Below are 27,468 nucleotides of genomic sequence, written 5' to 3' on the forward strand. Positions count from 1 at the left end.
CTATCCATTTGGAGATGGTTCACTTTGAAATAGCCTTCCCCTCTGTCCCTGCAGCAAATACCACCAGCAGTTGTTCAGATTTCCTTTGAGGTTTAGACCTGTCGAAGTAGAATCTAATTGTCTGTGCACATCTAAGGAGTGCAGTATCCGTTCCCCTTTGTTCTGTGGATTAGGAAAGAAGGTAGGCAAATGAATGGATTGATTAAAGGCCACACTGGATACCACCTTTGGCATGAAAGAGGTATTGGTCCTGAGGGACACCCTGTCCGCATGAAAGATGATGAAAGGCTCCACTGCCATAAGGGCCTGTAATTCAGATACCCTTCTTGCTGAAGTGATGGCTAAAAGGGAAGCTGTTTTCCAAGAAAGGAATTTTAAATCTGCAGTAGCAGCTGGCTTGAAAGGAGGAAGGGTGAGTTTCTCCAATACAAATTTAAGGTCCCAGGCTGGAGTTGGAGCTCTCCTGGGTGGTCTTAAATTATTGGCCCCTCTGAGGAACTGCTTGAGCAGTGGGAAAGAGAACAGGGGAGGTTCTGTGTTATAATGAGCTGAAATGGCTGAAGCATGAATGTTTATTAAGGAAAAAGACAGGCCCTTGTGAAGCATCTCAGTTAAGTATTGTAAAATCTGAGGTAAATTGGGCACTGCTGTGCTCATCCCTTGAGATTGGTTCCAGGCACAGAATCGTTTCCATTTTTTGGCATAAGATTTTCTAGTACTAGGCCTCCTTGCCTCTAAAATGACATCCATCACTGGTTTACTGAGGGACGGTAAAGGAGAGCTTAGGTAATTAGTCAGGCTTCTAGGTTCAGTGTTTGAAGCCGAGGGTGCAGAATCCGGTTCTCCTGCTGAGACAGCAGGGTAGGAGTCTGAGGCAGGTGCCATGGGTCCAACAGTGACACACTGCGCAGGAGGGGATACCAGTGTTGGCGTGGCCAGGCTGGTGCAATCAAAATCATCCTTGGTTTGTCTTGTTTGATCTTTAGTAGTACTTTGGAGAGCAGAGGCAGAGGAGGAAAGGCATAAACTGATAGGTTTTTCCAGCTGAAGGACAGAGCATCCACTTTCCAAGCTTGTCTGTAGGGAGTCCTTGCGCAAAAGTTTTCCAACTGATAGTTCTGGGGGAAGGCAAACAGGTCTATATCTGGGCTCCCCCATTTGCTTGTCAACATGTTTAAAATCCTTGGTTCCAGTTTCCACTCGTGTGGGTCCATGAGGTTTCTGCTTAGTCAGTCTGCCATTGTATTTAGTTTTCCTGGCAGGAATTGAGCTTGTAGATGTACTTGGTAGCTCAAGGCTGTGTTCCATAATGCCATGGCTAGTCTGCAGAGGAGGTAAGAATGCATATGCCCCCTGCTTGTTTATGTACCACATAACAGTTGTGTTGTCCGTCTTTACCATTAATTGTTCTGGAAGAATGTGGTCCTTGAAGGCTGTTAGAGCATTCTGTAAAGCTAACTTTTCTTTATGATTGATGTGACCATGCATTTATTTATTTATTTGCAGTTGGTTTACCAGGATGGTCCATTGGGCCAATCAAATGAATTGGGTTCCATTTGCCCTGAATGCACTTCCCTGTCAGGTGCGCCCCCCCCCCCCTCCATGCATAGTCTGATGCGCCTGCTGTTAGGGTTTGGGCGGCAGGGGGTAGTGTGAATGGAAGTCCCTTGTTTTGGTGGCAGGCCTCTGCCCACCAAAGGAACTCTGGGCGTAGACAAGGAATGATAGGAATCATTGCTTCTAGATCCTGAGAATGTTGACACCATAGGCTTTTTAGATACCATTGTAGTTTCCTCATATGCATTCTTGCATATGGAATTAGAAGAATGCAGAAGGCCATGAACCCCAAGGCTTGTAGTATTTGCCTAGCAGATAGTAGGGTTTTTGTGGTCACTTATTTGAAATAGGTTGTCAAGTGAATTTGTTTCTCTGGCATGAGGAAACCCATCTGGGAAGTTGTATTCCAGCTTGCTCCCAGGAACATTATTTGTTGACAGGGTACCAGGTGCGATTTCTTTTTGTTTATGGTGTACCCCAGACAAGTCAGCACCCTTTGTAAAAGAGCCATATGATTCAAAAGTATATTCTGGTTTTCTGCCTGAATTAGACAATCCTCCAAGTATTGGTATATTTGAATATTTCTTTACCTGCAAAATGCAATGACTGGAGCCAGGCACTTGGTGAATACCCTGGACGCAGCAGATAAGCCAAAGGGCAGTGCAGAGAACTGATAGTGCGTGTAACCTGCTTTGAAGCGTAGGTCTCTTCTGCAAGATTCCCTGATTGAGATGTGCAGGTATGCTTCCTTTAAATGTAGTGTTGCCAACCAGGCATCTTTGCTTAGCACAGGAAGCAACTGGTGAAGAGTCAGCATCTAGAATTTTGGAATCACCAAAAAGGTGTTTAGAGTAGGCAGGTCCAGGATAGGATGCCATGAATTGTCTTTTCTGGGTACCAGGAAAAATCTCGAGTAGAAACAGTGTCCCTTTTCCTCTTCTGGTACCAACTGAATAGCCCCTATGCTTAAGAGAGAGAGTACTTGCTTTTGGGCATCTGCCCACTGATTTGTAGGTAGATCCGGCCAACCACTTGGAGTTGGTAATGTGTGGAAGTGAAATCTGTATCCTTGGGACACTATATTTAAAACCCATTTGTCCTGGGTAATGAGTCCCCAGTTCTTTGCATGAAATGCAATCTCCCCCCACCAAAGGGGCAGTCAGTTGAGAAGTGCTTGGAAGTTTTAAAAAGACGTCAATGAGGCAGATTACCATAGGGGGGAGTTTTATTACTCCCAGATTTGGAAGTGGAGGCCCCCCACTATTAGTCCTGTACATCACCTAGGACTGAAGCCTGGGTGCTCTGCTGGATCTGGGTTTGGACTGAGAAGGTCTGGGAGAGGCAGGAAAGGACCAATTCTTAGAAGGCCAATGCCTACTAAATCTTGGAGGTTGTACTTGTAAAAAATCTTTAACAGTTTGTATAGATTTAGCTTTTTCCTCTATCTTTTTAATAACTTCTGCCTTGTTGCCAAACAGGCATTCCTGATTTAAGGGAGCATCCAGTAAATTCACTTTAACATGATCTGGCAAGGACTGCTCCTTAAGCTAAGCATGCCTTCTAAGTACAGACCCAGTTACCGCAGCTCTGCAAGATGCCTCTAGCGAATCAAAACCACATTGCAATGTATGTTTACCAACTTGTTCAGCAGAATGCATAAAACCCTGTAAATCTTTATTTTCAGTACAATCAGGAATCAACATCATTTTCTGTTTTAGCAATCCAATAATATGCAGCTGATACTTTAACATATGAAACTGGCAATTCAAGGTCCTAATGGCCAAAGTTGCAGAAGTGTATAGCTTCTTACCCCATCTATCCAGCACCCTGGAGTCTCTATCAGAGGGGATAGGATCTTTGGCAGAGCTTTAATGCCCTTGGGTCCCTGCGAAACGGTTTCAGAATCCGCAGTAGGATTTTTGAAAAGGAACTTGTGAGAGTCAGGAACCCTTTAATATCTATCAGGTTTACTGGAAGCAGGAGTTAAAGAGTCAGGGGCCATGCTAGATTCCAAAAAGGCAACACCAACAATGTCCAGTACAGGAGGTATAGCTAAAGGCCTATGCTGGGGCAGGAGTAAGAAATCCCTAAGCCTCTTTTTAGAATCAGAGAAATTTAGAAGTTATGTACCTACCATAATGTTCCATATTAGTTGTCTTCTTCTCGCCTTCTTTCTTGCTGGATGGGTTCGGCCACTCTAAAAGCTCGAGAGCTAGTTCCACCGGCTCGAGGCTCCCCTATATCCCACAATGCTAGGCGGTAACTCCTCAGATCTCATTTGTAAACTAGGCCCAGCTAGGAAAATTCCATAATATGGAAGAAGGATAACCCACCTCTATAGGCCGACTGAAAGGTGTCCTAAACCTGACTGAGGATATATATATATATATATATATATATATATATATATATATATATATATATATAGAGAGAGAGAGAGGTGGTAGAAAGGATAAAGGTCACAAACTCTTCTAGGTCTGTCCAGGCTAGGGGGAAGGAGGGTGGGACGCAAGAAAGAAGGCGAGAAGAAGACAACTAACATGGAACGTTATGGTAGGTACATAACTTCTAAATGTTAAGTTGTCTATCTCGCCTTCATTCTTGCTGGATGGGACCGCGTCCCTAGCACCTTGTCCCGGGTGGCCTATCGGAACAGACTCTTGAGTACAGTGGAACCAAAGTTGGCTCGGCCTCTAGAGGCTAAGTCCAACTTATAATGAGAAATGAAGGTATGGGGAGAAGCCCAAGTAGCTGCAGCACAAATCGAATCAATAGGCAGTCTCTGTCTTGGAAAGCTATAGATGTAGCTAAAGCTCTAGTTGAATGAGCCCTGGGTTTGGTTGGCAACTGTTGATGTCTGATCTCATACACAAAGGTAATCAATGAAGTAAGCCATCTAGAAAGAGATACCTTAGAAACTGGAAGGCCCATTCTGCCTTCCGCATAGGAAACAAACAGTTGATCAGACTTCCTAAATTGTTTGGTTCTGTCTAAATAGTACCTAAGTTGGCGATGAACGTCTAACCAATGTAATTTTTGTTCCGATCTATTTGAATAGTTAGGAAAGAACACAGGAAGATCAATGGTTTGATTCAAATTTGCCGGTGAAGCTATCTTAGGCAAAAAGGATGGGTTGGTACGTAAGGACACCCTATCCTTATGAAACAAAAGATAAGGGGATCGACTACACAGAGCATGAAGTTCAGAGACTCTTCTGGCTGAAGTAATAGCTACCAAAAAGAGTGTTTTCCAAGACAGCAATTTCATTGAGCATGAAGCCGCAGGTTCAAAGGGGGGAAGAATCAAGGACGTCAGAACCAAGTTGAGATCCCATAGAGGAGGAGGATCCCAGATAGGTGGTTTGAGGAGAAAAACTCCCTTTAAAAAGGCTTTGCAGAGTTTGTGAGACATAATGGAGGACTCTGAGACTCCAACATGAAAGTTAGATATAGCTGCCAATTGAACATTGATGGTAGAAGGAGACGAACCTGAGTGGAAAAGTTCGGCTAGAAAATCTAGAACTGACTTGAATGGAAGCAGTGAAAGGATCTATATCCTTTGAATGCGCCCAATAGGAAAAACGTTTCCACTTACTATGATAAATCTTCCGAGTGGAAGATTTATGAAAGGCTATTAAAATATCTCAAACTGAGTGAGATATTAGAGGAAGCCTGGCTAGAGTTGGAATTGGAGAAACCATGCTGTGAGGTTCAGAGAAGGGAGGGAGCGGTGCAACTGACCCGACTGATGGGTCAAGAGGTCTGGAACTGGGTCCGGAAGCCAGGGTTGCTCCAACAGATAACGGTGAAGAAATGGGAACCAAACCTGTCGAGGTCAGTAAGGGGCAATGAGGATCATGGAAGCTTTCTGAGCGATGGCTTTCTGTATTAGTTGAGATATCAGTGGAAAGGGAGGAAAAGCATACAGAAGTCCCCGGGGCCAATCGTGGACTAGAGTGTCTCTGCTGGGATGGCCTGGTTGGGGAAAGAGGGTGAAATAATAGTCGCACTTGCTGTTTTGGGGAGTAGCGAAAAGGTCGCAGCAAGGTCGGCCCCACTTTCGAAAGACTTTGTCCAACACTGAATTCTTCAGAGACCACTCGTGAGGCATGAGAATAGCTCTGCTCAATTTGTCCGCAATCACATTGGACTTCCCGGGAATGTGCGTTGCTAACAGAAACCACTGAGAAGAAATCGCCCATTGCCACAGTCTGAGTGCCTCTCGACATAGGGGGTAGGATCTGGTTCCGCCTTGTTTGTTGATGTACCACACTACAGACATATTGTCTGTCTGAATTCATAGGTTCATAGGTTCATAGGTTCATACTAGGCTATCTGCCCGAGGGCATTTACAAGCCTAGCCCATCGTTTTGTGGCTTAGGCCACCCCTTTAGTATGGGGAACTATACCCATTATTTTTCTGTGCCTCTGTCGAGCAGTGACACTGAGGTAATCCCTGGGGTATATCTGCGATCTCCCATCCATTGGTCAAGATTTCTCTTGAACAAGGCCAGCGAGGTGCTCTGCCTCACATGTACCGGGATTTTGTTCCACAGCATAGCCACGTCTTTGGGTGATAAATCTATCCCTCCAGCACGCTATTAATAGCCGTGTCAAGTTTAAGTCTCCGCCCTTGTGGCTCTGATGGATCTAGATTTTTGAGGTGAAGCATATTCATCAAATCTGGGTTTGACATGGCCTTGTATGTTAGGCAAAGGTCACCTCTGAGCGGTAGCGTTTACTGAATAGAGCTGGAGTTCTTTCAGTCGGGCAGCATAGGACAGATTTTGAGACCCTTTATCCTTTTGGTGAGGAACTTTGTGGCCTCTCCAGCTGCTGCAAGTGTCGGGTCAGATACATTCCGATGGGGCATTGTACTCAATCATTGGTCTGATGAGTGATGAGTAAAGGGAGACTATGACCTCCCTTGATCTAGATGAGAATCCCTTCATGATAAGGTGGGCAATGTAGAAGGTCTTCCTAACTACTTTAGCTACATGGGTGTCGAATGACAGACTACTATCAACCTGGGTCCCCAGGTCCCTGATAACTTCTTCTGTGCTCAGTGGATTGCCACCTATTTGGTAGCTAGTAACCTTGTTTTTGGGTATGACTATGCATTTTTGGCATTTAACTTTAGGCGTGGCTCTGGCACCAGTTATCCGCTTCTGTGAGACCCTTCTGAAGGATATCTGTGTCAGATGTTTTGCAGTCATCTGCAAACTTTGTCAGCCATAACCCTCCTGTGTTTGCTTGTACTGAAAAGTAGATGCCAAACAAGAGTGGGCCCAGGACTGAGCCCTGTGGGACACCACTTGTGACAGGCTTTGAGTCTGACATGGCGCCAGCAGCTCTGACCCTGTGGGTTCTGTCACTCAGCCAGTTTGCAACCCATCTTGTGATGTATGGGTTGACATTTAAGCTGATGAGTTTTTCAATGATACCCGAATGGGGTATTGTATCAAGGCCTTAGCCAGATCGAGGTAGGCTGTATGGACTGCCTTTCCTCATCAATGGCTTTGGTGACTGTTTCGAAAAAGTCAACCAAGTTTAAAAGGCATGATCTGCCTTTGACAAAGCCAAACTGGGTTGGATCCAAAGTCTGCAAATTCCTATGTCTTTATTTATGAGGTCCATTATGATCCTCTCCATGGCTTTGCAGATAAGGCTTGTCAAGCTAATGGGCGGTAATTTCCAGGGTCGGTGGAGGCAAGAAGTGGTACCACAGTTGCAGTGCGCCCATCCAGAGGTAAGACTTTGATTAAACAGCTGTCCTAGCTGTGGGTTTAATTCCTCATTGAGTTCATGGAGCACACAGCCGGGACACCATCAGGTCCCATGGATGCTGTGTTTTTGCTTTGGAGAGAGCAGTTCTCACTTGGGCGCTGGAGATGTTTGGGGGCTGCAATCGTTTGGTATAGATATCTCTCCTTTGGGGAGGGGAGAAGTTTGCACTGAACCTGTCAGCCAGTATGTTGGCAATGTCTGTAGGATCAGTAATCTTCACATCATTTTGAACTAGCTCTGAGCATATCTGGGAGTTTCCTCCCAGGTTTCTAACATAGCTAAAGAAGGCCTTATGATTGTCTTTTGAGTCTTTAGCTATTTTTCTCTCAAATTTGCTTTGGATGATTTTATGAGAGCTCTTAGTTTTTACTTATAGTGATCAAGGGTGTCTTACCTTTTAAGGATTTTGCTCTATCTTGTAGTAGCTTCCTCCTTTTGTTGTAGAGTTTGTTTATGGCTGGGGTCCACCAGACTGGATGCTTGCCTTTGGTACAAAGAGTCTTTGTTTTGCTTGGGATTGCCTTATCCATGCAGTCCTGCAGGTGCTGGTAGAAGGCATTTGTAAGTGATTCAGCGGCTTGAGTACTGTTTTCCGCTCGGGGCCTTAAAGGAGTCCACACTAGTCTTTAGAAGTGTGAAGTCGGCTTTTGAGAAGTTCTTTACTGTGGTCTTTTTTATTTCAGGTGCCGGTGTAATGAGGACCTCCAGAGAGATTAGTTTGTGGTCTGGTCTCACCAGTGACGGGTACACCTCCGGTGTTGAACATTGTGCTCCCATGTTCGTGACGATGAGATCAAGTATGTTATCTCCTGTTGTGGGATGGTGACTAGTTGTTCCATGGCATTTGAGTTTATGAATTCCAGGAACTTTTGGGCTAGGGTGTTTGGGCTTGAGTAGTGTTCCCAGTCTATATTAGGGTAATTGAAGTCACCTAGTATGATGGTGTTTGGTGATACATTTATCCCCTCTAGTGTTTTCAGGAAGGCCATGTGAGGTTCCTGAGTTTGTGAGGGTGGCCTGTAACATGCTACAAAGTCTTGCCTATGGTTAATTGCACCTGGATGGTCTCCGCCACCAGTCTTGAGGTGTGGGTGTCCTTGATGAATATGGATACCCTCCTTTCTTGGTATTGTCCAGATTTTGGGGCGGAACGCATGATATGAGGTAAAACCTGATAGCGCCCGGGTGCTCTCAGGAGCCTTGAACCAGGTTTCTGTCACAGCACAGACATCGATGTTCTCCATACTGAGAAGGGCCTCGCATTTTGAGATTTAGACTTCTGGCATTGAGCAGCATTACCCTTAGTTTTTTCCTTTTTGTGTTCTAGGGTGGTAGGTTTAGAATTTGAGCCTTGCCTAAAAGGCACTATGGGGGTGGCAAGAGCCTTTGCCAATATCCGAAGGTGACAGGTGCAAGCCGTCCCTTGCAGCGTGGCTTGTCCAGCATGTCATCCCAGGCAGACAGACACTGGATCCCCTTTGAATGACACCAGTGTTTAAGCCAATTGTTAAAGCTGATCATCTTATCTCTGTATTGTGGCATCATTCTTGGTGAAGGTAGGATACTGCTCAAGGTCAGGGTCATACCTGTCTGGGCTACATAATCAGAGAGCTCCTCAATGTCTCTTTTCATGTAGTCCAAGGAGTGCCTCAGGTCGTTTACACCAAGCGTGGACAATGACTGAATCATATTTGTACCTGCTGTTGAGAGACCTGAGTGCATGTGGCGGATTCTAGCGCCCGACAGGCAGCTTACTGTGACCTTCTCCTTACTCAGTCTGGTGAGGACGCCAGTGTGTCTGACTATGGAGTCACCAATGACTAGTGTGTCTGGCATTGTGTTTGGCCTTAAGGGCTGTGACTGTTTGACACTCTGACTGTGAGGTCTATGTGTTGCAGGTGTTGTGTTCTGAGGTGGTGGTTGTTTGGGTGTCTGCTTTGGTGGCCTCTGCTGTTTTGGTAGATTTTTGATCAGAGCCTCCCGTATGTCTTTGTTGTGTTTATGTATGATGTTTGAGGTTGTAATGGTAATATGTGAGACTGGGTCTATAGTGTGTGTGGTAACCTTCTCCTCCTGACTGGTCTTGCCAGTCCTATGTTGAGAGAGCTCAGCCTCCAGTTTGGCCGTAGTTGCATCTCGCATGTATTTGTGTTTTGTGGGAGGAGGAGAGGGTTGTCTGTGTACATGAGGCAATTGTAACATTGCCTCAATATTCCCAGGTTCACCAGCTGAGCAGGAGAGGACACTAGCAACTGATCCTCGACATGCTAGAAGGAATAGACAAAAAACTTTAAAAAGATTCCGGGGACGTGGGTGACCGAGAAATGGGGGGTTGCCTTTTTGGTACTATCTATGACAAGAGTGCAAGGTAATAAGTACTGTAGGAGCAAGTGCTTTAACAGATAGAGAATAGTCTACTTGGAGTCAAGTAGAGATGATCTTTTAATTATAGGATGATTAGATCAGTAGTATAGTTCGAGGAAGGTAGTTTTAAGGAAAATTTGAAGAGTGGACTTTAGGTAGCCCGAATAGTTTAAACCTGCTTAACGCGCTGCCCTAGTGTGCAACAGTATTTATAGCAGGGGCTGGATAAGACAGGAAATGACCCAAATTGGCCAACAAACCACAAGTCACTGCCCTAAACCACTCCTCCGAGGACAAATGAAGGAGTTATGGAAATGACCCCTAGTGGCCAATAAAACTACAGTTTCAAGTCAGTAACCACCTCTCCGGGGCAGGGAAGCTGCTCAATGTTAGTCACTCCCACTGATAAACACAGAGACCCTCCTTCAGCCCAAGCAAAATGGCCTCACAGAAACTTTCAAACAGTTCAGGAACAGCAAGCCTGTAACTGAACTTTTTAACTCTCAGAAAAGTGGGAAAAAAGCAAGATTTTTTTTGTTTTGTTTTTACAGAGATAGCAGAGGTTCACAAGTGATATCAAGTTATAACAGTGCAGTAAATGACCCCACACAAGAGTGCTAGGTCAAGGACAGAAAATATGCAAGTTTTAAGAAAAACGATTTAAAATTAAGTGCAAACAGGAAATTCAGCAAACAGCTTTTGGTTGTGCTCTAAATACAGCTACTAATACAGAAATCAAGTTTAACAAGCCAGAAAATGCTCAAGCTAGGCAGCTATGCAGAAAAACTTAGCAAATAAACAGAGAAAAATACTTAAAATCTCAAAGTGGCTCCTTCTTCTCTCAGCGTTTTCCTCTTGGAGGTGCTTCACCAACAGCCAACAAGCCTGAAAAGACGCTCAAACCACGAGGCAACTAGGTTTTAAGAGAGGAAGATGAAGGAGTTATGGAAATGACCCTAGTGGCCAATAAAACTACAGTTTCAAGTCAGTAACCACCTCTCCGGGGCAGGGAAGCTGCTCAATGTTAGTCACTCCCACTGATAAACACAGAGACCCTCCTTCAGCCCAAGCAAAATGGCCTCACAGAAACTTTCAAACAGTTCAGGAACAGCAAGCCTGTAACTGAACTTTTTAACTCTCAGAAAAGTGGGAAAAAGCAAGATTTTTTTTGTTTTTGTTTTTACAGAGATAGCAGAGGTTCACAAGTAATATCAAGTTATAACAGTGCAGTAAATGACCCCACACAAGAGTGCTAGGTCAAGGACAGAAAATATGCAAGTTTTAAGAAAAAACGATTTAAAATTAAGTGCAAACAGGAAATTCAGCAAACAGCTTTTGGTTGTGCTCTAAATACAGCTACTAATACAGAAATCAAGTTTAACAAGCCAGAAAATGCTCAAGCTAGGCAGCTATGCAGAAAAACTTAGCAAATAAACAGAGAAAAATACTTAAAATCTCAAAAGTGGCTCCTTCTTCTCTCAGTTTTTTCCTCTTGAGGGTGCTTCACCAACAGCCAACAAGCCTGAAAAGACGCTCAAACCACGAGGCAACTAGGTTTTAAGAGAGGAAGATGAAGGAGTTATGGAAATGACCCCTAGTGGCCAATAAAACTACAGTTTCAAGTCAGTAACCACCTCTCGGGGCAGGGAAGCTGCTCAATGTTAGTCACTCCCACTGATAAACACAGAGACCCTCCTTCAGCCCAAGCAAAATGGCCTCACAGAAACTTTCAAACAGTTCAGGAACAGCAAGCCTGTAACTGAACTTTTAACTCTCAGAAAAGTGGGAAAAAGCAAGATTTTTTTTTGTTTTGTTTTTACAGAGATAGCAGAGGTTCACAAGTAATATCAAGTTATAACAGTGCAGTAAATGACCCCACACAAGAGTGCTAGGTCAAGGACAGAAAATATGCAAGTTTTAAGAAAAAAACGATTTAAAATTAAGTGCAAACAGGAAATTCAGCAAACAGCTTTTGGTTGTGCTCTAAATACAGCTACTAATACAGAAATCAAGTTGCTATAGTTCCTTTGGGAAGAGAGTCTTGTAGGGCTTGCAACGCTAGAAGCACTGCTCTCATCTCCAGAACATTTAAGTGCAAGTGGCGTTCGAAAGGTTGCTATATGCCCTGGACCGTCCTGCCCTGGTAATGCCCCCCCCCCCACCCGATCATGGAGGCGTCCATTGTCAGTGTAGCAACCGGAGGGGAAGGAACAAAGGGACTTCCTAGGAAGAGCTGGGGGGATGTGACCCACCAAGAAAGATGATTCTTGCCCGATTGTGTTATCGCAATGGAATGGGACATTGGAAGTTGTTGGTACGACCATTGTGTGAAGAGCATCCACTGTAAGATTCTCATGTGGAATCTGGCTAAAGGAAGGAGAGGGACAGCAGCCGCCATTATTCCTAAAACCTTCAGGGCCATTCTGACTGATTTTGTTGCTCTGCAAGACAAGAGAGACTTGTCTGTGTATGTCTGCTATTCTCTGCTCTTTGAGTCTGGCTGACATGCTGACTGTGTCTAGATTTGCGCCTATAAAGGTAATAGCACGACAAGGCGACAAGACAGACTTTTCGTAATTTATTGAAATGCCTAGTGTTTGACATGTGTGAAAGGTATAGTCTCTGGCAAGAAGCAGAAGACGCTTGGTGGGGGCTGTGAGGAGCCAGTTGTCTAAATACGGAAACACTTGGAATCCTTGACGTCTCAGATGAGAGGCGACCACTGCCATGCATTTGGTAAACACTCGGGGGGGCTGTAGTGAGTCCAAAGGGCAGGGCCCTGAATTGGAAATGACTGGTTCCCAGCCTGAAGCGGAGGAATCTCCTGGAGCGTCTGCTCATTTTGATGTGGTAGTACGCATCCTGGAGATCTATAGAGCACATCCAGTTGTCCCGCCCCAAAAAGGGGCAGAATGGACTGCAGCGTGACCATCCGAAATTTTGTTTTCTTGACAGACTTGTTCAAGTTGCTGAGATCCAAAATGGGTCTCCAGTCCCCTGTTTTCTTTGGAACCAAAAAGAATTTGGAGTAGATTCCGGACCCTTGTTGGTCTGCTGGAACTGGTTGAATGGCTCTTTTTGCAAGCAGCTTTGATATTTCTAGTGCTGCTTGTTCCCTTTGACTGGGTGGAACGTCTGGAAGGGATTTTTTTGATTGCTTTGGAATGCGAAAGAATGGGATTGTGTAGCCTTCGGAAATGATAGACTGTACCCACTTGTCTTGAGTTAGGGATTGCCAGGCTTCTAGGTACAGAGATAATCTTCCCCCGACTGCCTCCGAAGGTGGACAGTCGGGCAACACCTCAGGGATGCTGAAAGGGCTTGTCGGAGAAGGTTTCTCGACTGCCCTGATTCTCTGGGCCCTCTGCCTCTAGGACGGCGTCTACCATTATTGTTCCCCCCTCTGCCTCTAGAAGGGAACCGACTCTGTGCGTCAGGCAAAGCTCCTTGAGATTGTTTGCGGAACCACATCTTTCCCCCCTTCTGGCCTTTGGGGTAAGGCCTAGAAGGAGTAGAAAAACGGACTCCCACGGCAGAGAGAGTCTTGCCTTCCATCTCGCACCTAGTCAGGGTTTCCTTCACTTGAGGACCAAAGAGGGATGATCCATCAAACGGGGAGTTAGTGAAGGACGCCTTGAAAGGGTCTGCAAAATTACATAGCCGCATCCAGGCGTGCCGACATAAGGCCACACCTGTACCTGCCGCTCTACTCGATCCATCCGCCGCATACGAAAGGAGGCGCATGGAGGAGTTAACTATTGAGTTGAGGGTAGCCAGCTGAGAGTTCATCCTATCCTGAAAACCCGCAGCTGTTGGATCCTTTAACATTTCACTCGCTTCCTTGATCAAATCTCTCTGGAGACGGGTGAAATGACACAGGTAGTTCAGCGAGCGCATAGAAAAGGTCGCTGACGAGAACATCCGCTTCCCGTACCTGTCCACAGTCCTAGACTCCTTGTTAGGAGGATGGACAGGTACTGAAGGATCAGCTAGCTCCTTCTTGGTGGCTGCAGCCACCACCATACCATCCACAGAGACGCCTTTGGTTAAGAATTCTTTGTCCTTGGGGGCAGTGATAAACTTTGAAAGTCTCCTGGGGGTGGGGTCCACAGAGTCAGGAGCCGTCCAGGCCTTCTTTGCCACCACCTGCATAAGGGGGTCAAAAGGAGGGGACACCCAGGAGGTGGAAGGGCGAGAGCCAAACGCCTCAAGATACACCGATTCATCCTCTGAAGGGTTGAGGGCTGGCCAATTCCCCCTCTGTTTTAGGATCTCGAGGATGTCTGCAAAAGAGACATCTTCAGAGGGGGAACGAGGGGAACCTTCAGAATCCTCTAAATCGGTGTCAGAGGTGACAGACTCAGGGGAGTCGATGTGCTTCCTCTTGCACTGCCTCTTCCTAGGAGGCTCTCCTACCGGGTCAGGAGAGGCCTCGGAAGAGGAGGAGATCCCCACTGGGGATACTTGAGGAGCTGGCTCTCTGCGATCGGGGATGAGGGAGTGAGCAGAAATCACCGGAGGCATGGTGGAGGGAGGGGCAGAAGGAGCCGACTGTGGTGTTGAACCAGGTTCTAACACGCTCCTCATGACCTCGAAGGCACCCCTGTCAGGCAGAACCAGAGGTCTCCTCTCCGAAAAGCTGAAAACCTCCCCCGGCACCGACAGTGATGGCTCCGAGGCCGATGTCTGAGCCGAACTCACCAGCGCCGAAGCACCGAGAGGGAGAGCGGGGTCGGACAAGGGTCCGATGCCACTCGCCCCCTCGGAGCAGACGAGGGAAGTCCGGCGCCGAGATTCCTCCAAGGAAGAAATCGGAGCAGATGACAGTACCGAAGACAACGGTATCGGTTCCGACGCAGCCACAGTCTCGGGTCCGAGCCGCCCCGGCTCCAAACTCAAAGGAGTCGGAGGAGGAATATTCTGAGTGATGGGATTAGCCATCGACTGTTGAGTCGGGCTTTGAAGCATTTGGGCCAGTGCCTCGGACTTAAGAAGTCGACTCACTACCCTCTGAAGGTCATGATCTGATAGTCTCGACGACCTAGAGGAGTGAGATCTATGGCTCCGTTCAGACAGCAATGGAGATGCTGGAGCCGAATGAACGCAGCCGATAGATGGTGACCGGGACCTTTTTCTGGAGGTCGGTTCCGACAATCTGATCGGAGCCGACTCACCGGTGTCTGCCTTGGCTCCGGCCAGAGCCGAGGAAATAGTAGGGACATGAGTTTGAGAATCATCGGCTCCAGCCGGAGCCGATGTTCGAACAGCCTTCGAAGCCCCAGAAGACGACTCAGATACCGGAGCCGATGGTCTGGTAGGCTTCGAGGGTTTCCCCGAAGATTGAGTCGGGGAACCCTCAGGCTTCAATAAGCCCCTTAGAATGAGCTTATTTTTATGCTCCTGCAGGACTCTAGGGCTGAAGCCATGGCAAACAGCACATGAGTCCTGCAGGTGCAAAGGTCCCAGGCAGTAAACACAAGAAGTGTGACCGTCTGTCAGAGACATCTTCTGACAGCACGAGTCACACTTCTTAAAGCCTGAGACCTTCGAATCTTTAGACATGTCTAAAGAAGAAAAAAGTGTAACCACACAATCACACACACACACCGATTATCAAAAAATTAAATTAAATTAGTAAGTAATTTAGAAAAATTAAATCCCTACAAAACACAGTCACTCCAACTACTAGGAAGGGAGGGAGGGACTGGGCCTAAAGCCCAAGGGAATAACTTTAGAAAGTTTAGGAAAAAAAGGGGAAAATTTGGACTAGGAATGAAACTACGTAACTTATAAATTTATGAAGAAAAGCTAACTTAAAAGGGGTCTATTTAAGATACAACTATTTTTTTTAAAACTAACCTGACAAGCCGGTTGAAAAGCACCTTGATCGCTGTAGCGGCAAACGAGATCTGAGGAGTTACCGCCTAGCATTGTGGGATATAGGGGAGCCTCGAGCCGGTGGAACTAGCTCTCGAGCTTTTAGAGTGGCCGAGTCGGAGCCGAGGTTCGGCTCCGAACCCATCCAGCAAGAATGAAGGCGAGATAGACAACTTAACATCCTGACTTTCCCAACAACAAAAAACTCCCTGAGAGTATGCAAGGTTTCACCAAAAGAGAAATCCTCTGGGGGGGAAGCAGAGGGAATAGAGTCCTCATCATCAGAATGCTCATAGGTAGATACGGGTAAATCCTGGTCATCAGAGGAAACAGAAATTTCAGAATCCTGGTCAGAAGTATCATAAGTAAACTCAGTCCTAGGTCTCGTAGAGGGGGAAGGTTGGCTTCCCCTGATTAAAATAATAAGGTCTTCAGTCATTCTTATCATTTGTTTTTTTAGGCATAGGGGCCTGACCATGCAGTCTGGGCATCAGTTTTCTAGACATGGTTCGAGTTTTAGGCCTTGAAGAAGAAGATGGTGTCTGTTTAATATGCAAGTCAGTAGGCCTGAATACACCCTCAGAAGCCGGTGCCTGCACAGCGGCTCCGGACCCATTCAAGGTACAGACATCCACAGTTGAAGTATCTCACGGCATACCGGACTCTGAATGGGTCTCAGTAGAGGCTTGTGAATCTGAAGTAGCAGGTATCAGGGCTGCGAAAGCGCCTCACTGAGTACCAGCAAACTGGGTGGCCTGTCTCTCTCTTTAGCTTTGCTTTTTTTCGGAATGTCGGTAGTCGGATGGCTTACCGAAGAAATATCAGGATAATTAAACCAAGCACTAAAAAATTTAGAAGCGCAAATATACAGACGATGGATAGTTCATGGTTTAAGTAAGGCACAAAACTGACAGCAAGGTACGTCATGGTCAGGGCCTAGGCAAGGAATACAGTACGAATTAAAATCTTTATGAGGTACTTGCTTTCCACAAGAAATGCAATTATTTACTTTTACTGACATCGGTTTAGAGCAAGAAAAAGTTTCCCCAACAGGGTACTTAGCTTTCAGTTGAAGACTTCGGTTCTGAAACTCGAAAACAAAATTTCAGGAGTTGGCCGACCGGCACTTGTGAACTGCTTCTGCTTCGGGCACCGCACGGCAAGAAAGACTGATGTAATGACATCAGCTAAATGTTTTATACCCCTGACGACCTGACGTTACGAAAGAAGAGATGGCAACTGAAGTAGGACCCAAGACTTTGTTAATCTGGCCGACTGAGGGCTACTGCAAGCAGATAATCCAAATATAATGATTGTAACTATGAATCACGAAGAACACCTGCCAAAGCAAAACCTGCCCTGCCTCTCTCAAGTGGAAATCTAGGCAGAAAAGTTTGAAGACTGTGTGAATGGACATCCAAGCAAACGCCTGAAAAAAATACTGTGTGTAGAATACTTTGTGAAGAACACTGCAGTGGTAGTTGGAGCTGCCAGCCTGATAAGAGTGCTGCCCCAAGTACTAATCTACTCGTAAAAGTGTTGTTGCATTTTTAGTAACAGAACATGACTCACTTAGTCAACCACTTTATTTGGGTCTGTTTGGTATTAATAGAACATGACTCATGTAGTCAACCACCTTATTTGGGTCTGTTTGGTAAATGTCCATACTTGCTTCCTATTGACAAATATCAAAATCCAGTCAAACAGTTAAAAAGGTACATTAGTTTCAATGCAATATACGAGTTGCCCATGCATGTCCTCATGATGCAGCATTTTTCAGCCCTTACTCTTTTCTTTAGTAAGGACAATAGCAAAATCAACAGACAGGTCTACTTTATTTACGCGAAAGCGTAAAACCGCAAATACCATATGCATCGAAAGTGCAATCCGTCGAAAACTGTAAATGGAAATCTCCGTAGGTGGAAATTTCCATTTACTTCAATGTAGTGCGATCACGGAGTTGGTATATTTAAGGAGCGAGGGTGTGGGGGGCGCAGGAGGGCCTGTCCACCTGCCTACATCTTTTTTTTTTTTTCTGTGTATTTTTTTCTTTATTAACTTTCGAATGTTTAAGAGTTTGATGCATATGTGTCGATCTTTATGCATTTGAACTTTTGCACATTCGAGTTAATAAAGTAGACCCCAACAGACCAGTTAAAAAACATGACTATTAAAGAAAGCTGTTTGCAGAGATGTTGTGCACTTGTGGGAAACAAGCAACTAAGCTTTTTTTCCCTGTACCCCAGTTGTGGAGGCATCATCATCCACATCCAAACAGCAACATGGATTGCTTGCACCTTTCCTGGCACCAAAGCAATGAAGGTGCTTTTGTTTTTATGTTCTACTTCCTGGGGTTAGGGGAAGGATGTCAGAGCCATATCAATAAAGGGGCAAATATGCCTCCTTATGTACAAGTATGCTTTCATGTAGCTTCTAATGAAGACTACCACACTCATGGTTTGTGATTCGAATATATAACCAAGAACTGAACACAAGCATCACTGCCCCTCCTTAGAGAGACTGCGGCACAATATGGTCCTATTCCACCCCTGGATAGCTATATGCCCATCCTCCCTATGCCAAATTCAACTGATGTCAGTTCAACTAATAGAACATGGCTCACCTGGATAACATTAACAGCTTTAGCCCTCTACACCAATGGATCTGGCCACTTGTAAAAGTGTTCTCCAAGACAGACATTTCAGAACTGCAGAACAGAAAGGCTCAAAAACCATTTAACATTACTTTTTTCAATTACAAATTTCAAGTCCAAGTCCAAAGAAGGACTCCATTCCAGAAATATCTGTAGTACAAAAACTGTAAAGTGGATCAACTCCTTTGCTTTTACAATAATAAAATTTGGTCCACTTGAAAAATAAAGATTTTCTGACTATAGGCCTATTAAATCCTTTCAAAATGGATTAGAACATCTGCAGGGAAAAAAAATAGGTGACATCAGCCTGCGAAAGTACAGCAGTGTAAGAACTTACTGTAACAGTAGATATCCTACTGATCACTGTTGTTGTATTTATAACAGATGAGTTGTCGTCCGTTGATGTCAAGCTAGGCTATCAAAGCTTTACCTTCCTCAGGGCATACATCCAAGATGGTGAACTCAGATCGTCAGAGCAGAGGTATATAAATCAACATACGCATGAGATCTTCAGACTATCTCCAAACCAGTGGCCTTACAACAACTGAGAGAGGAGATTGGTCGGCTAGAAGGGGCAAAATTTAGAGTAGATAAGTAAACTCCCCAACAAAAGTAATGGCATAAACTGTGTGTGTGTGGGTGTGTAAGAAGTAGAAGAATAGGGGGGATAAGGAGGAAGGGAAGGAATACTCCAACAGTGATCAGTGGGACATCTACTGTTATGGTAAGTTCTTACTATGTCTTGACTGAAATCACTGTTGCAGTACTGATAACAGATGGGTGATTCCAAGAGCTGTAAAGAGAAGATGGGTTGAAGGCTAAAGTGAGGCAATAGAATCCAGACCAGACAGAATGGTTCTGGCAAAAGCCACCCTGGACCTAGAGAAGGCATCTAAATTACAGTGTTTAGTGAAGGTGTGGGCAGAAGACTAGGTGGCAGTTTCTACAATGGATCTGGTATCCATCCCCTTGTAGAAGGCACCAGATGAAGCCATTGCCCAAGTGGAAAGTGCTTTCGGGCAGGAGGACAAAGTTTTCCCAAGCTATGAATAGCAGAAAGAGATGGCCTTTGAAATCCAAGATGCAATACTTTGTGTAGAAGCTGGTTGTCTCAACTTTAAGTCCATGAAGGAGACAAACAGCTGATCTGTTTTCCTGATATTCTTAGTTTTATTCAACTAAAACCTTAACTGCCTGTGATTTGGTTCCCCTTGTTTTGGGGACTGGGGAAGAAAGTTTGCAGGTTGATGGACTGGCTAAGGGTCAACTCATTAACTACTTTAGTATGAAGGAAGGATTGGTCATAACACTTATCCTACCTTTACAGAAGATGTGAAAAGAGGGAATGGCCACAAGCGCACGAATTTCAGAAACTCTGAGTTGAGGTAAGGGCCAGAAGAATGGATTTCCATGTGCAGAATTTTAGGATGGCAGAAACTGCTGGCTCAAAAGGGGCAAAGTAAGTTTTTCCAACTCAAAGTTTAAGTCCCATGGCGGGATGATAGGCTTCTTTGGAGGTTTAATGTGCAAAGCCAATCTCAGAAAAAGTCTGACCTCTGTCCTAAATGATGAGGTTCCAAAGTTAAGCATGTACTGATAGCAAAGGAGTCGGCTTTAATAGATGAATAGGCCAAACCAGAATGAAGTAGATCACAGAGGTACCGAAGTATAGTGGGAGTGTCTGACAAAAGGGTTGCAGTCTATACTTATGGCATCAAATTAAAATCTTTCCACCTGACATTGTATGCTTTCCTGGTACTGGGTTTCCTAGCTTCTTTTAGAACCTGAATCACCTCTTCAGAGAAAAAATGTCTTTTAAGGATTAAAGTCCTATTGTCCTGAGAGTGAGACAGGGGGAGATCAAACTGGGATGAAGAAGTTGCCCTTTCTGTTGAGTGATGAGATATGGTTGTACAGGGATTCTCCAGAAATCAGTTTCATCTACTCTACATGTCAACAAAATGCAGCTTGAAGAATACCAACTCAATCATTTTACAACAAAGTTGTTTTCTATTGTTTTAATGGGAAATGAAAGCTCTGTTGTTCCTGTTAAGTGTAGTTATCCTTTCTAGGTGCTTTTCTTTACTTGCACTTGTGTACTGTGGAGTCAGTATACATAGATAACAGATTATGCACCGGAGAGTATGCTCCTTAACAAAATCTGATTTGTGCTTTTGCAATGAGACAATTAGTCAATCAACTGTGATCAATTGGAACTTTATAGAGGAACCACCTCTTTCAAGCAGTAGCATTTGAATAATGTCATTGCAAACTAAAATGGTATTTAACAGTACTGCAATAATTAAAGAATTAAAATTCAATCCTAGTTCCAGTGTGCTGTCAACAAACTCAAAACAAGCAAGACAGAATACTGTAATGGTGGCAACATTTATGAGTTGTTTTAACAATTTAAAATGATCACCACTTTTCTTACTAATAACTTATTAATAATAATTAACTTGCCTTTAAGGCATGTCCATAGTGTAGATGAAGTAAGCCCGGGCTAAGACCCATGACTGACTGGTGATCTGGTACTAAATGGTCTAGTATCATAAAATTGATGCACCTAAAGTCAGCTGTCCAATCTCACACAGAGAGAGCAAGTCTGGTCTACTGAAGTACTGACCATGAGTAGCGGTTAGAGTACAGAGAACCAGCACAGAAGACCACTACATGTGAACTAACATGCCACGTGCTGAACAGCAGTGTAACCGGTTCAGATACATGCTCAGGTGCACACACGGACAACTGTACTACTGTGGTACCACTTTGGAGGTAAGACATGTCAAGGACATGGGAGTGCAGAGATAGGGACAGTGCAGAAACATGCTTAAGAGTGGCTTGATGATGGGCCTTCTCCATCCAGCTCTCGTCTGTTATGCTACTTATCACAAAAGTGGCACTACACCAAAGTAACGATCAACTGGTGAATGAGGACTTTCCCAAGTTGTGATACGAGGCATAGAGAATAGCATAAAAGAAATGAAGGAAAGAATGGGTCTGTGAGGCTAGATGAAGGAAGCTGGTGTTCACCAGGCAAGTGAAGAACATCAAAGGAAAAACATTAATTAAGCTTCTCTGTTCAGCTTCTATTTCCTTTACTTCATACTCAACAAAAACAGTCCAGTTTTGGGAATGTTTTTCAAGTGAAAAAAACAGCACAGTAACAATTTTCAACTCTTACCTTTGGGATAGTTGCAGCCACAGGCCCAGTGGAAGCTAGGATCAGAGGAAGCAGCATAGAAAATAAGCTTGAAGAACTCAATATCTCTGGAATATCATCAGCTAAAAAAGAATACAAAATATAAAAAGTATTGATTTTAGATTAGCCAATATATTTCTGTGTATATACAGAAATTACACAAAATCCTGGAATGCTGTGTGGTTTGTAACCCTACTGAGAAATGTTCTTTACCCAGCTGTAATATCAACTACAATCTTCAGACTAGTTTCTTTCAACCCACCTATTAAATTCACTCTGCCACGGCCCCTTAGTCTCAAAGTAGAGTTGTGTTAAGAACTTACTGTAACAGTAGATGTTCAAATAGATCACACTACAGTAATACTGACGGAACATATTCTGCCAAGGATACAGTATGTCTGGCTAGTATCCCAGAGCTAAAGTGCTCCTCTCTCATGCACCATATATCCAACCTTAGACCTAGGCATGAAGAATATGTACTGGCACTTAAGGGATGTACACTTTAAAAACTGTCAGGCTTTCCTACCCTGGACAAACACACTGAAGCGGTCTCAAGCGGAGGATAGACCCTGGTGCAAAAAAAGGGGGGAAATATAGGCAAATGCCAGTTCCATTTTGGACAAAGGGGAAAAAATGATGAAAGATGGAGGAAAGGTGCATATGATGCAACAGGGATCTTTTCAAACATTAACTGATATGGTAAGTTCTTACACAACTATATTATGCTCATCAGAAAATTGTTGTAGTAATGCTGACAGACAGAATGATTTCTAAAGCGTGTATTTATTTTATTTAAACTTATTTAGTGCTGTAGAACACTGGTCAATGACCAATCGCAGGCTCAGCCCAGATTACATGATAATGTAACAAAACAATGCACTGTATATAAATAACAATGGTTTACTTTTATGAGTAAGCATAAACAATCTGGCATACAGTATATACAGAAAAGATCTAACAAACCAAATATATTTTAGATAGACTGAGAAGTAGTAAGAGACAGCACTGGAGTCCAGTAACCCATGAAGTATGGCTCGTGCAAGCCCTGTTCTGGCTTTAGAAAAGGCATCAGTTCTGTAATACTGGGTAAAACTGTAAATAAAAGACAGAATACCTACCTCTCAAATACATCTGGAATCAATCCCTTTAAAAAAGGTACCTGAAGAAGCCACAGCCTTTGCAGAATGAGCTATAATTTGACCTCAAATTGATTTTCCATGGAAAAAGCAACAAACAAAAAGGTCAAGGGAACTCCGTCTGGTTAATGTCTACTTGAATACCTAGCTTTTTCCCCTTCAAAAGAAATAATTGACCATATATTCCAATTTCTTTACTCTTGTCTAAATAAAATCATAGTTGTCTGTGTACATCTAGCAGACAAAGTATCTTTTCATACTTGTTCTTAAGATAAGGAAAAAATGCAGGAATGTGAACAGACTGATTCAGAGATATCTCAGGGATCATTACAGTGATACAGGATGGTGAAGTTCTAAGGGACACCACCTTCTGTCTTTGTGGAGTACCAGAAACAGAGGAAAAGACTTGAGGACTTGCAACTCAGAAGCTCTTACAGCAAACAAAGCTACCAGAAGAACTTTTTTTTCCCATGTACAGCATTTTAAAAATGTGGAAAAAGCTGGTTCAAAAGGTGTTTGCGTACATTTCAAAAACATAGCTTCGGTCCCAGGGATAAGGAACACATTTTATGTCAGGCCTGATAAATAAGATGCCTCTTAAGAACTGTTTGACCGCAAAAAGTGAAGAAAGAGATGGATTCACAGGTAGGTAATAAAAGTAAAACTGTAGAGAGAACAGCCCTGTAGTGAAACTAAAACATTAATTTAGGATAAATATAAATAAAGAACAGGTAAGGTACCATAGAGTCATTCAAAAAGTATTCATTTAATAACCGGCATAACAGAATGATGAAAATAATTGCTTGATCAGAATTGATTGAAAGTGCTCCAAAAAAAACATCTTCTTGGGCTGCGTTTGAAGATAAGATATCCTCAGGTTCAGACTCCAACCCAGTAGGATGGTATGACTGCGAGTAGTCCAAAGGTTTAGAATCAGACTCTGGGGAAGAATCCCCCTTAGCAGAAGTATCCCTTTCAATTTTTGAGAGGTGGAGGGTGTAGAAGCAAAGAACTGTGACTCTTTCGAAGCCTCAAGGGCATAAAACATTACCGCAGAAAGGTCCTGCCACTCCTGTTCAGAATCCCTAAGAGCAGGAGCAACAGATGCGAAATATGTTTTGTTTTTTTTTTCTTTTTGGGGTTTCTAAAGAAATTGCATAAAAGGGGCCTGACTTCAGACATACCACCATAACAGAGCCTAGGACATCCTCATTAACCAGTACCTGCGGAACACCATCTGGTGCCTCTTACGATGAGTAGCCCAGGCTTTTCCTTCACAGCCCGAAAAGCTGTCTGACTGGTTGTACAGTATGTGCCAGAACCTGCTTCATGTTGTCCTCCAAAGTGATCACTACAGAACCAGCAGGCCAAAACATCAGACAATTTTGTGGGCTTGTCCACAATCTCAATGCAAACATCAGCTTCTGACCTTGAAAAAGAAGTGGATATACAGAAATCTTCTTTCTGCTTTTTAACTTTCTTTTAAGGATGAGTAGGTACGTCCGAGAAGGAAGCTTCTGACTGCACTGTCACTCTCTCCAAGGCCTGTAACAGTATGTTCTCTAAACAAATTTTTAACTGTGAGAAACAGTTTATAAAGGTCTACAGAACAAAATCTGTTGAGAAAGAAAGGTACTTGGTGTTATGGTCAGGTAGGTCCTAAACAGAAGAGACACTGGGCATGGTTATCCCTATAAGGAATCCCCATTTGATTCCTGGAAAAGGCTCTCTGTGAAGTAGAGACATATATTCTGAATGCAGAAAGGGTCATGCCATATCTTGTTCACTCCTGGTAAGCATTTCCTTTACCTTAGACCCAAACAGAGATGAACCGTTATTGGGACATTTAAAAGGGTGCCTTGATGCTTTTCACAAAATCGCATAGTCTCATCCAGGCATGGCAATGCATGGTAATACCTGTGCCGGTTGCTCTTGAAGTGCCACCAGCTGCATTTGATAGCCATTACATGGCCATATTAGATGTAATTTGCAGGGTACACATTTGGGTGTCCACAATGTTTTGGATGCCTGATGGTAAGTTACTCTTAGACTCGGAAACCTCCTTGATCAAGTCCCTTTAGAACAGTGTCAAATGTGCCAGGTGATTTAATGTCAAAGTGTGAAGCTCGCTCTAGCATAAGTCCATTTACCTAATCTGTTCAATGCTCTGGACTCTCTGTTAGGAGGATGGATAGGGAAACTTTCCTCAGATAGTTCCTTCTTTCTGGCTTTTACCACCACTCCATCTACTGGAAGGCTTCTGGACCAATGTTTCCTATTCTTTGGGGCTATTAGGATTCTGTCTTTTTTTTTTTTTTCAGAAATAGGCTTTACCACATCGGGTTCCTTCCAAGCCTTCTGAGCAATAAGGTCTATTAAGGCATCAGGAGGTAGGACCACTCAGGATGCCGATAGTCAGATCCAAAGGCTTCAAGGAACACGGACTCATCATAAGAAGGAGCTCTGGTGGACAACCCCCCCCCCCGCTTCATCAATTCTAGTATGTCCCCACAGATGATGTCCTCTTGGGAGGGGTCTTGGGGATCTTTCTCTTTCATCTGTGTCTTCAGTGACAGACTCAAAAGAAGAGTCTATGTACTTCCAATTACAAGTCCTCTTTCACGGAAAGTGTCTCAGGGGTTCTGATGGAGACATGTTGGAATCAGACAGCTCAATCGTTGAGCTGCCTTGAAGCTAATTGGATCTGTCTGTGTCCCCATCAACTCAAATGAGGCACAGGATCCACTGGGAGTTAGGATGGATCTGAGCTCAATGCATGCACCTGTCTTCTTGGTCTAGCCAAGGTTCTTTTCACAACCTAGAAAGTCAACTCACCTGCTGGAGCAGAAGATCTTCCTCTGTCAGCTGACTCAGGGAGTTTTCCAACTCCAGCAAAGGTTGGTTCAAAGGAGGACCTCAAAGCCAAGCTGTTAAGGAATGGCTTCTGAAAACTTCAGAGTCAGGTCCACAGTAGGAGCTCCAACCCCAACCCTTTGGCTCCAGGACTAATCTCAACCTGGAGGCATCAGAATCAAAAGAGGAAGGGGAGAAGTTGAAGGCAAAGTCTCCAGGCCTATTGGGTCTGATGAAGGTATGCCGAAATGGTTCGGACCCATGAGCATCAGCTCCAAGAAAGGAGCTGGCATTGGAATGAGGTGGGATGGGATCAAAGGGCCAGTCCCCACCCTCATCTGGAAGACAGAGCTGGGAGAACCACCAGCTGAATCTATGTCCTCAAGAATTTTCTCATCATCCAGTTGACATCCATCTCAGTAAGATTTCTGGTGAACCAGCCAGACCTTGACGATGTAGATACAGAGGCAGGTCTTGAAAGTAGCATGTACTGAAGAACTGGTGAATGCAACCTGGAACTAAATGGCTCCAAGGAAAAGGTAGGTTTTAGAGAGGGAGTTCAGATTTGGGTTGCAGATGGATCTGACTGCCTCAACTACTTAGGTGCCAGACCAGGGAGACTAGACGAATCCGGGGACCCTTTACTAGACATCTCGGCATTTTTCTCATCTTCTGTTTTTTTTCTCTGTGCTTTTCCTTAGATCTGTCTTTCTCCTTCTCTTCTAAGTACAGGGAGATATAGATAGTTGCTTGGTTTCAGAGGACATTGTGGTAAACCCTGTCTGACTGGAAAGCAAATCCTTAAGAATCAGTTTTTCTTTCCAGTCTCAGAGGGCTCTGGATTGAAAGGCAGCACAGATACTGCAACTATCAAGAAAATCAGAAGCACCTAAATTATTAGTCATGTACTTAGCATAACTTGGTATCTGTGTTTTCTTCTTTCATTCCTCCTCACCTTCCAACCCAACAATCCCCCTTCCTGGTACTCTAGGAGACCTGGAGAGAACTATTTTTAGGAACTGCTGTTCTCCATCACTGGAGAAATTAAGGAAAAAGATGGTCAGTTTGACAGTATGGTTAAGATTGGCTTCTGTAGCTACCTTGGGCATAAAAGAAGGGTTTGCACGAAGGGAGACTCTATCCAAGTGGAAAATTATGTAAGGTGGCTTAGAAGATAAGGCCTGAATTTCCATTATTCTCTTAGCTGAGGTGATGGCAACAAGGAGAACTCTTTTTCATGAAATAAACTTTAGGTCACAGTCACTTGCTGATTCAAGCGGTTTCTGAGTTAAGCTCTGCAAAATCAGTGGGATCCCATGGTGGAGAGGGATCCTTTACCGGAAGCCTGAGGAGAAAGACCCCTTTCAAAAAGGTCTTGCATAGTTTGGAAGCTGAAGGAGAGTTAAGAAAATTGCCAGAATGAAAATAAGAGCCGCTAACTGGAGTTTGATGGTGGAGAAATTAGCTCAGTCTTTGAACAGAGGCGCAAGGAAATACAGATCAGAAATAGGTGCCGAAAAAGGATCAGTGTTTTCTTACCATAAACTTTCTCAGTAGCTGTTTTTTGAGAGACCAAAATAATGTCTTGGACTGGGGAAGCATGTCTGGACCTTTGAATGATCACTGGAAGTGGAGAAACCAAGCGGTCAATTTGAATGACATCAGATTGGCATGATAACCCTCTATGGGGTGAGGGTTCCAAAATTCATGGAGGATACTTCAGGTGAGACTAGAGGAAGGGGATTATTGAGGACTTCAGACGCTTTGCTTTCTGGTAAAACTTTGAAATCGGACGCACTGGGGGATAAGCCTAGAGGAGATTGTGAACCAGAGCATCCCTTGGGAACTCTTCCAGAAGGGAATCATAGCAAAATAACTGCTGCATTTATTGTTCTGGGGGGATGCAAATAGGTCGCAGCAAGGTTGGCCCCAGTAGCTGAAGATCACGTTTGCTACTGACTGATTGAGGGACCACTCATAAGTGGTCACAATGGACCCGCTTGTCTGCCAGGACACTGAATTTCCCCAGAATGCATGTTG

The 27,468-nt window shown here is 44.2% G+C and overlaps 1 protein-coding gene across 1 annotated transcript in view; it reads right to left on the bottom strand.

Moving 5' to 3' along the window:
* MYCBP2 (MYC binding protein 2) overlaps window positions 1–27,468 on the bottom strand; it is a gene marked incomplete in the record, with an annotated part of 5,088,083 nt that overhangs the window by 2,486,580 nt on the left and 2,574,035 nt on the right. The window contains 1 exon segment of the mRNA XM_044072904.1: window positions 21,422–21,522. Coding sequence (XP_043928839.1) covers window positions 21,422–21,522 — 101 coding nt within the window.

This window comes from Protopterus annectens, chromosome 5.part1 (genome assembly GCF_019279795.1).
Source record: "Protopterus annectens isolate FY-2018-M chromosome 5.part1, PAN1.0, whole genome shotgun sequence".
Classification (NCBI taxonomy): domain Eukaryota; kingdom Metazoa; phylum Chordata; order Ceratodontiformes; family Protopteridae; genus Protopterus; species Protopterus annectens.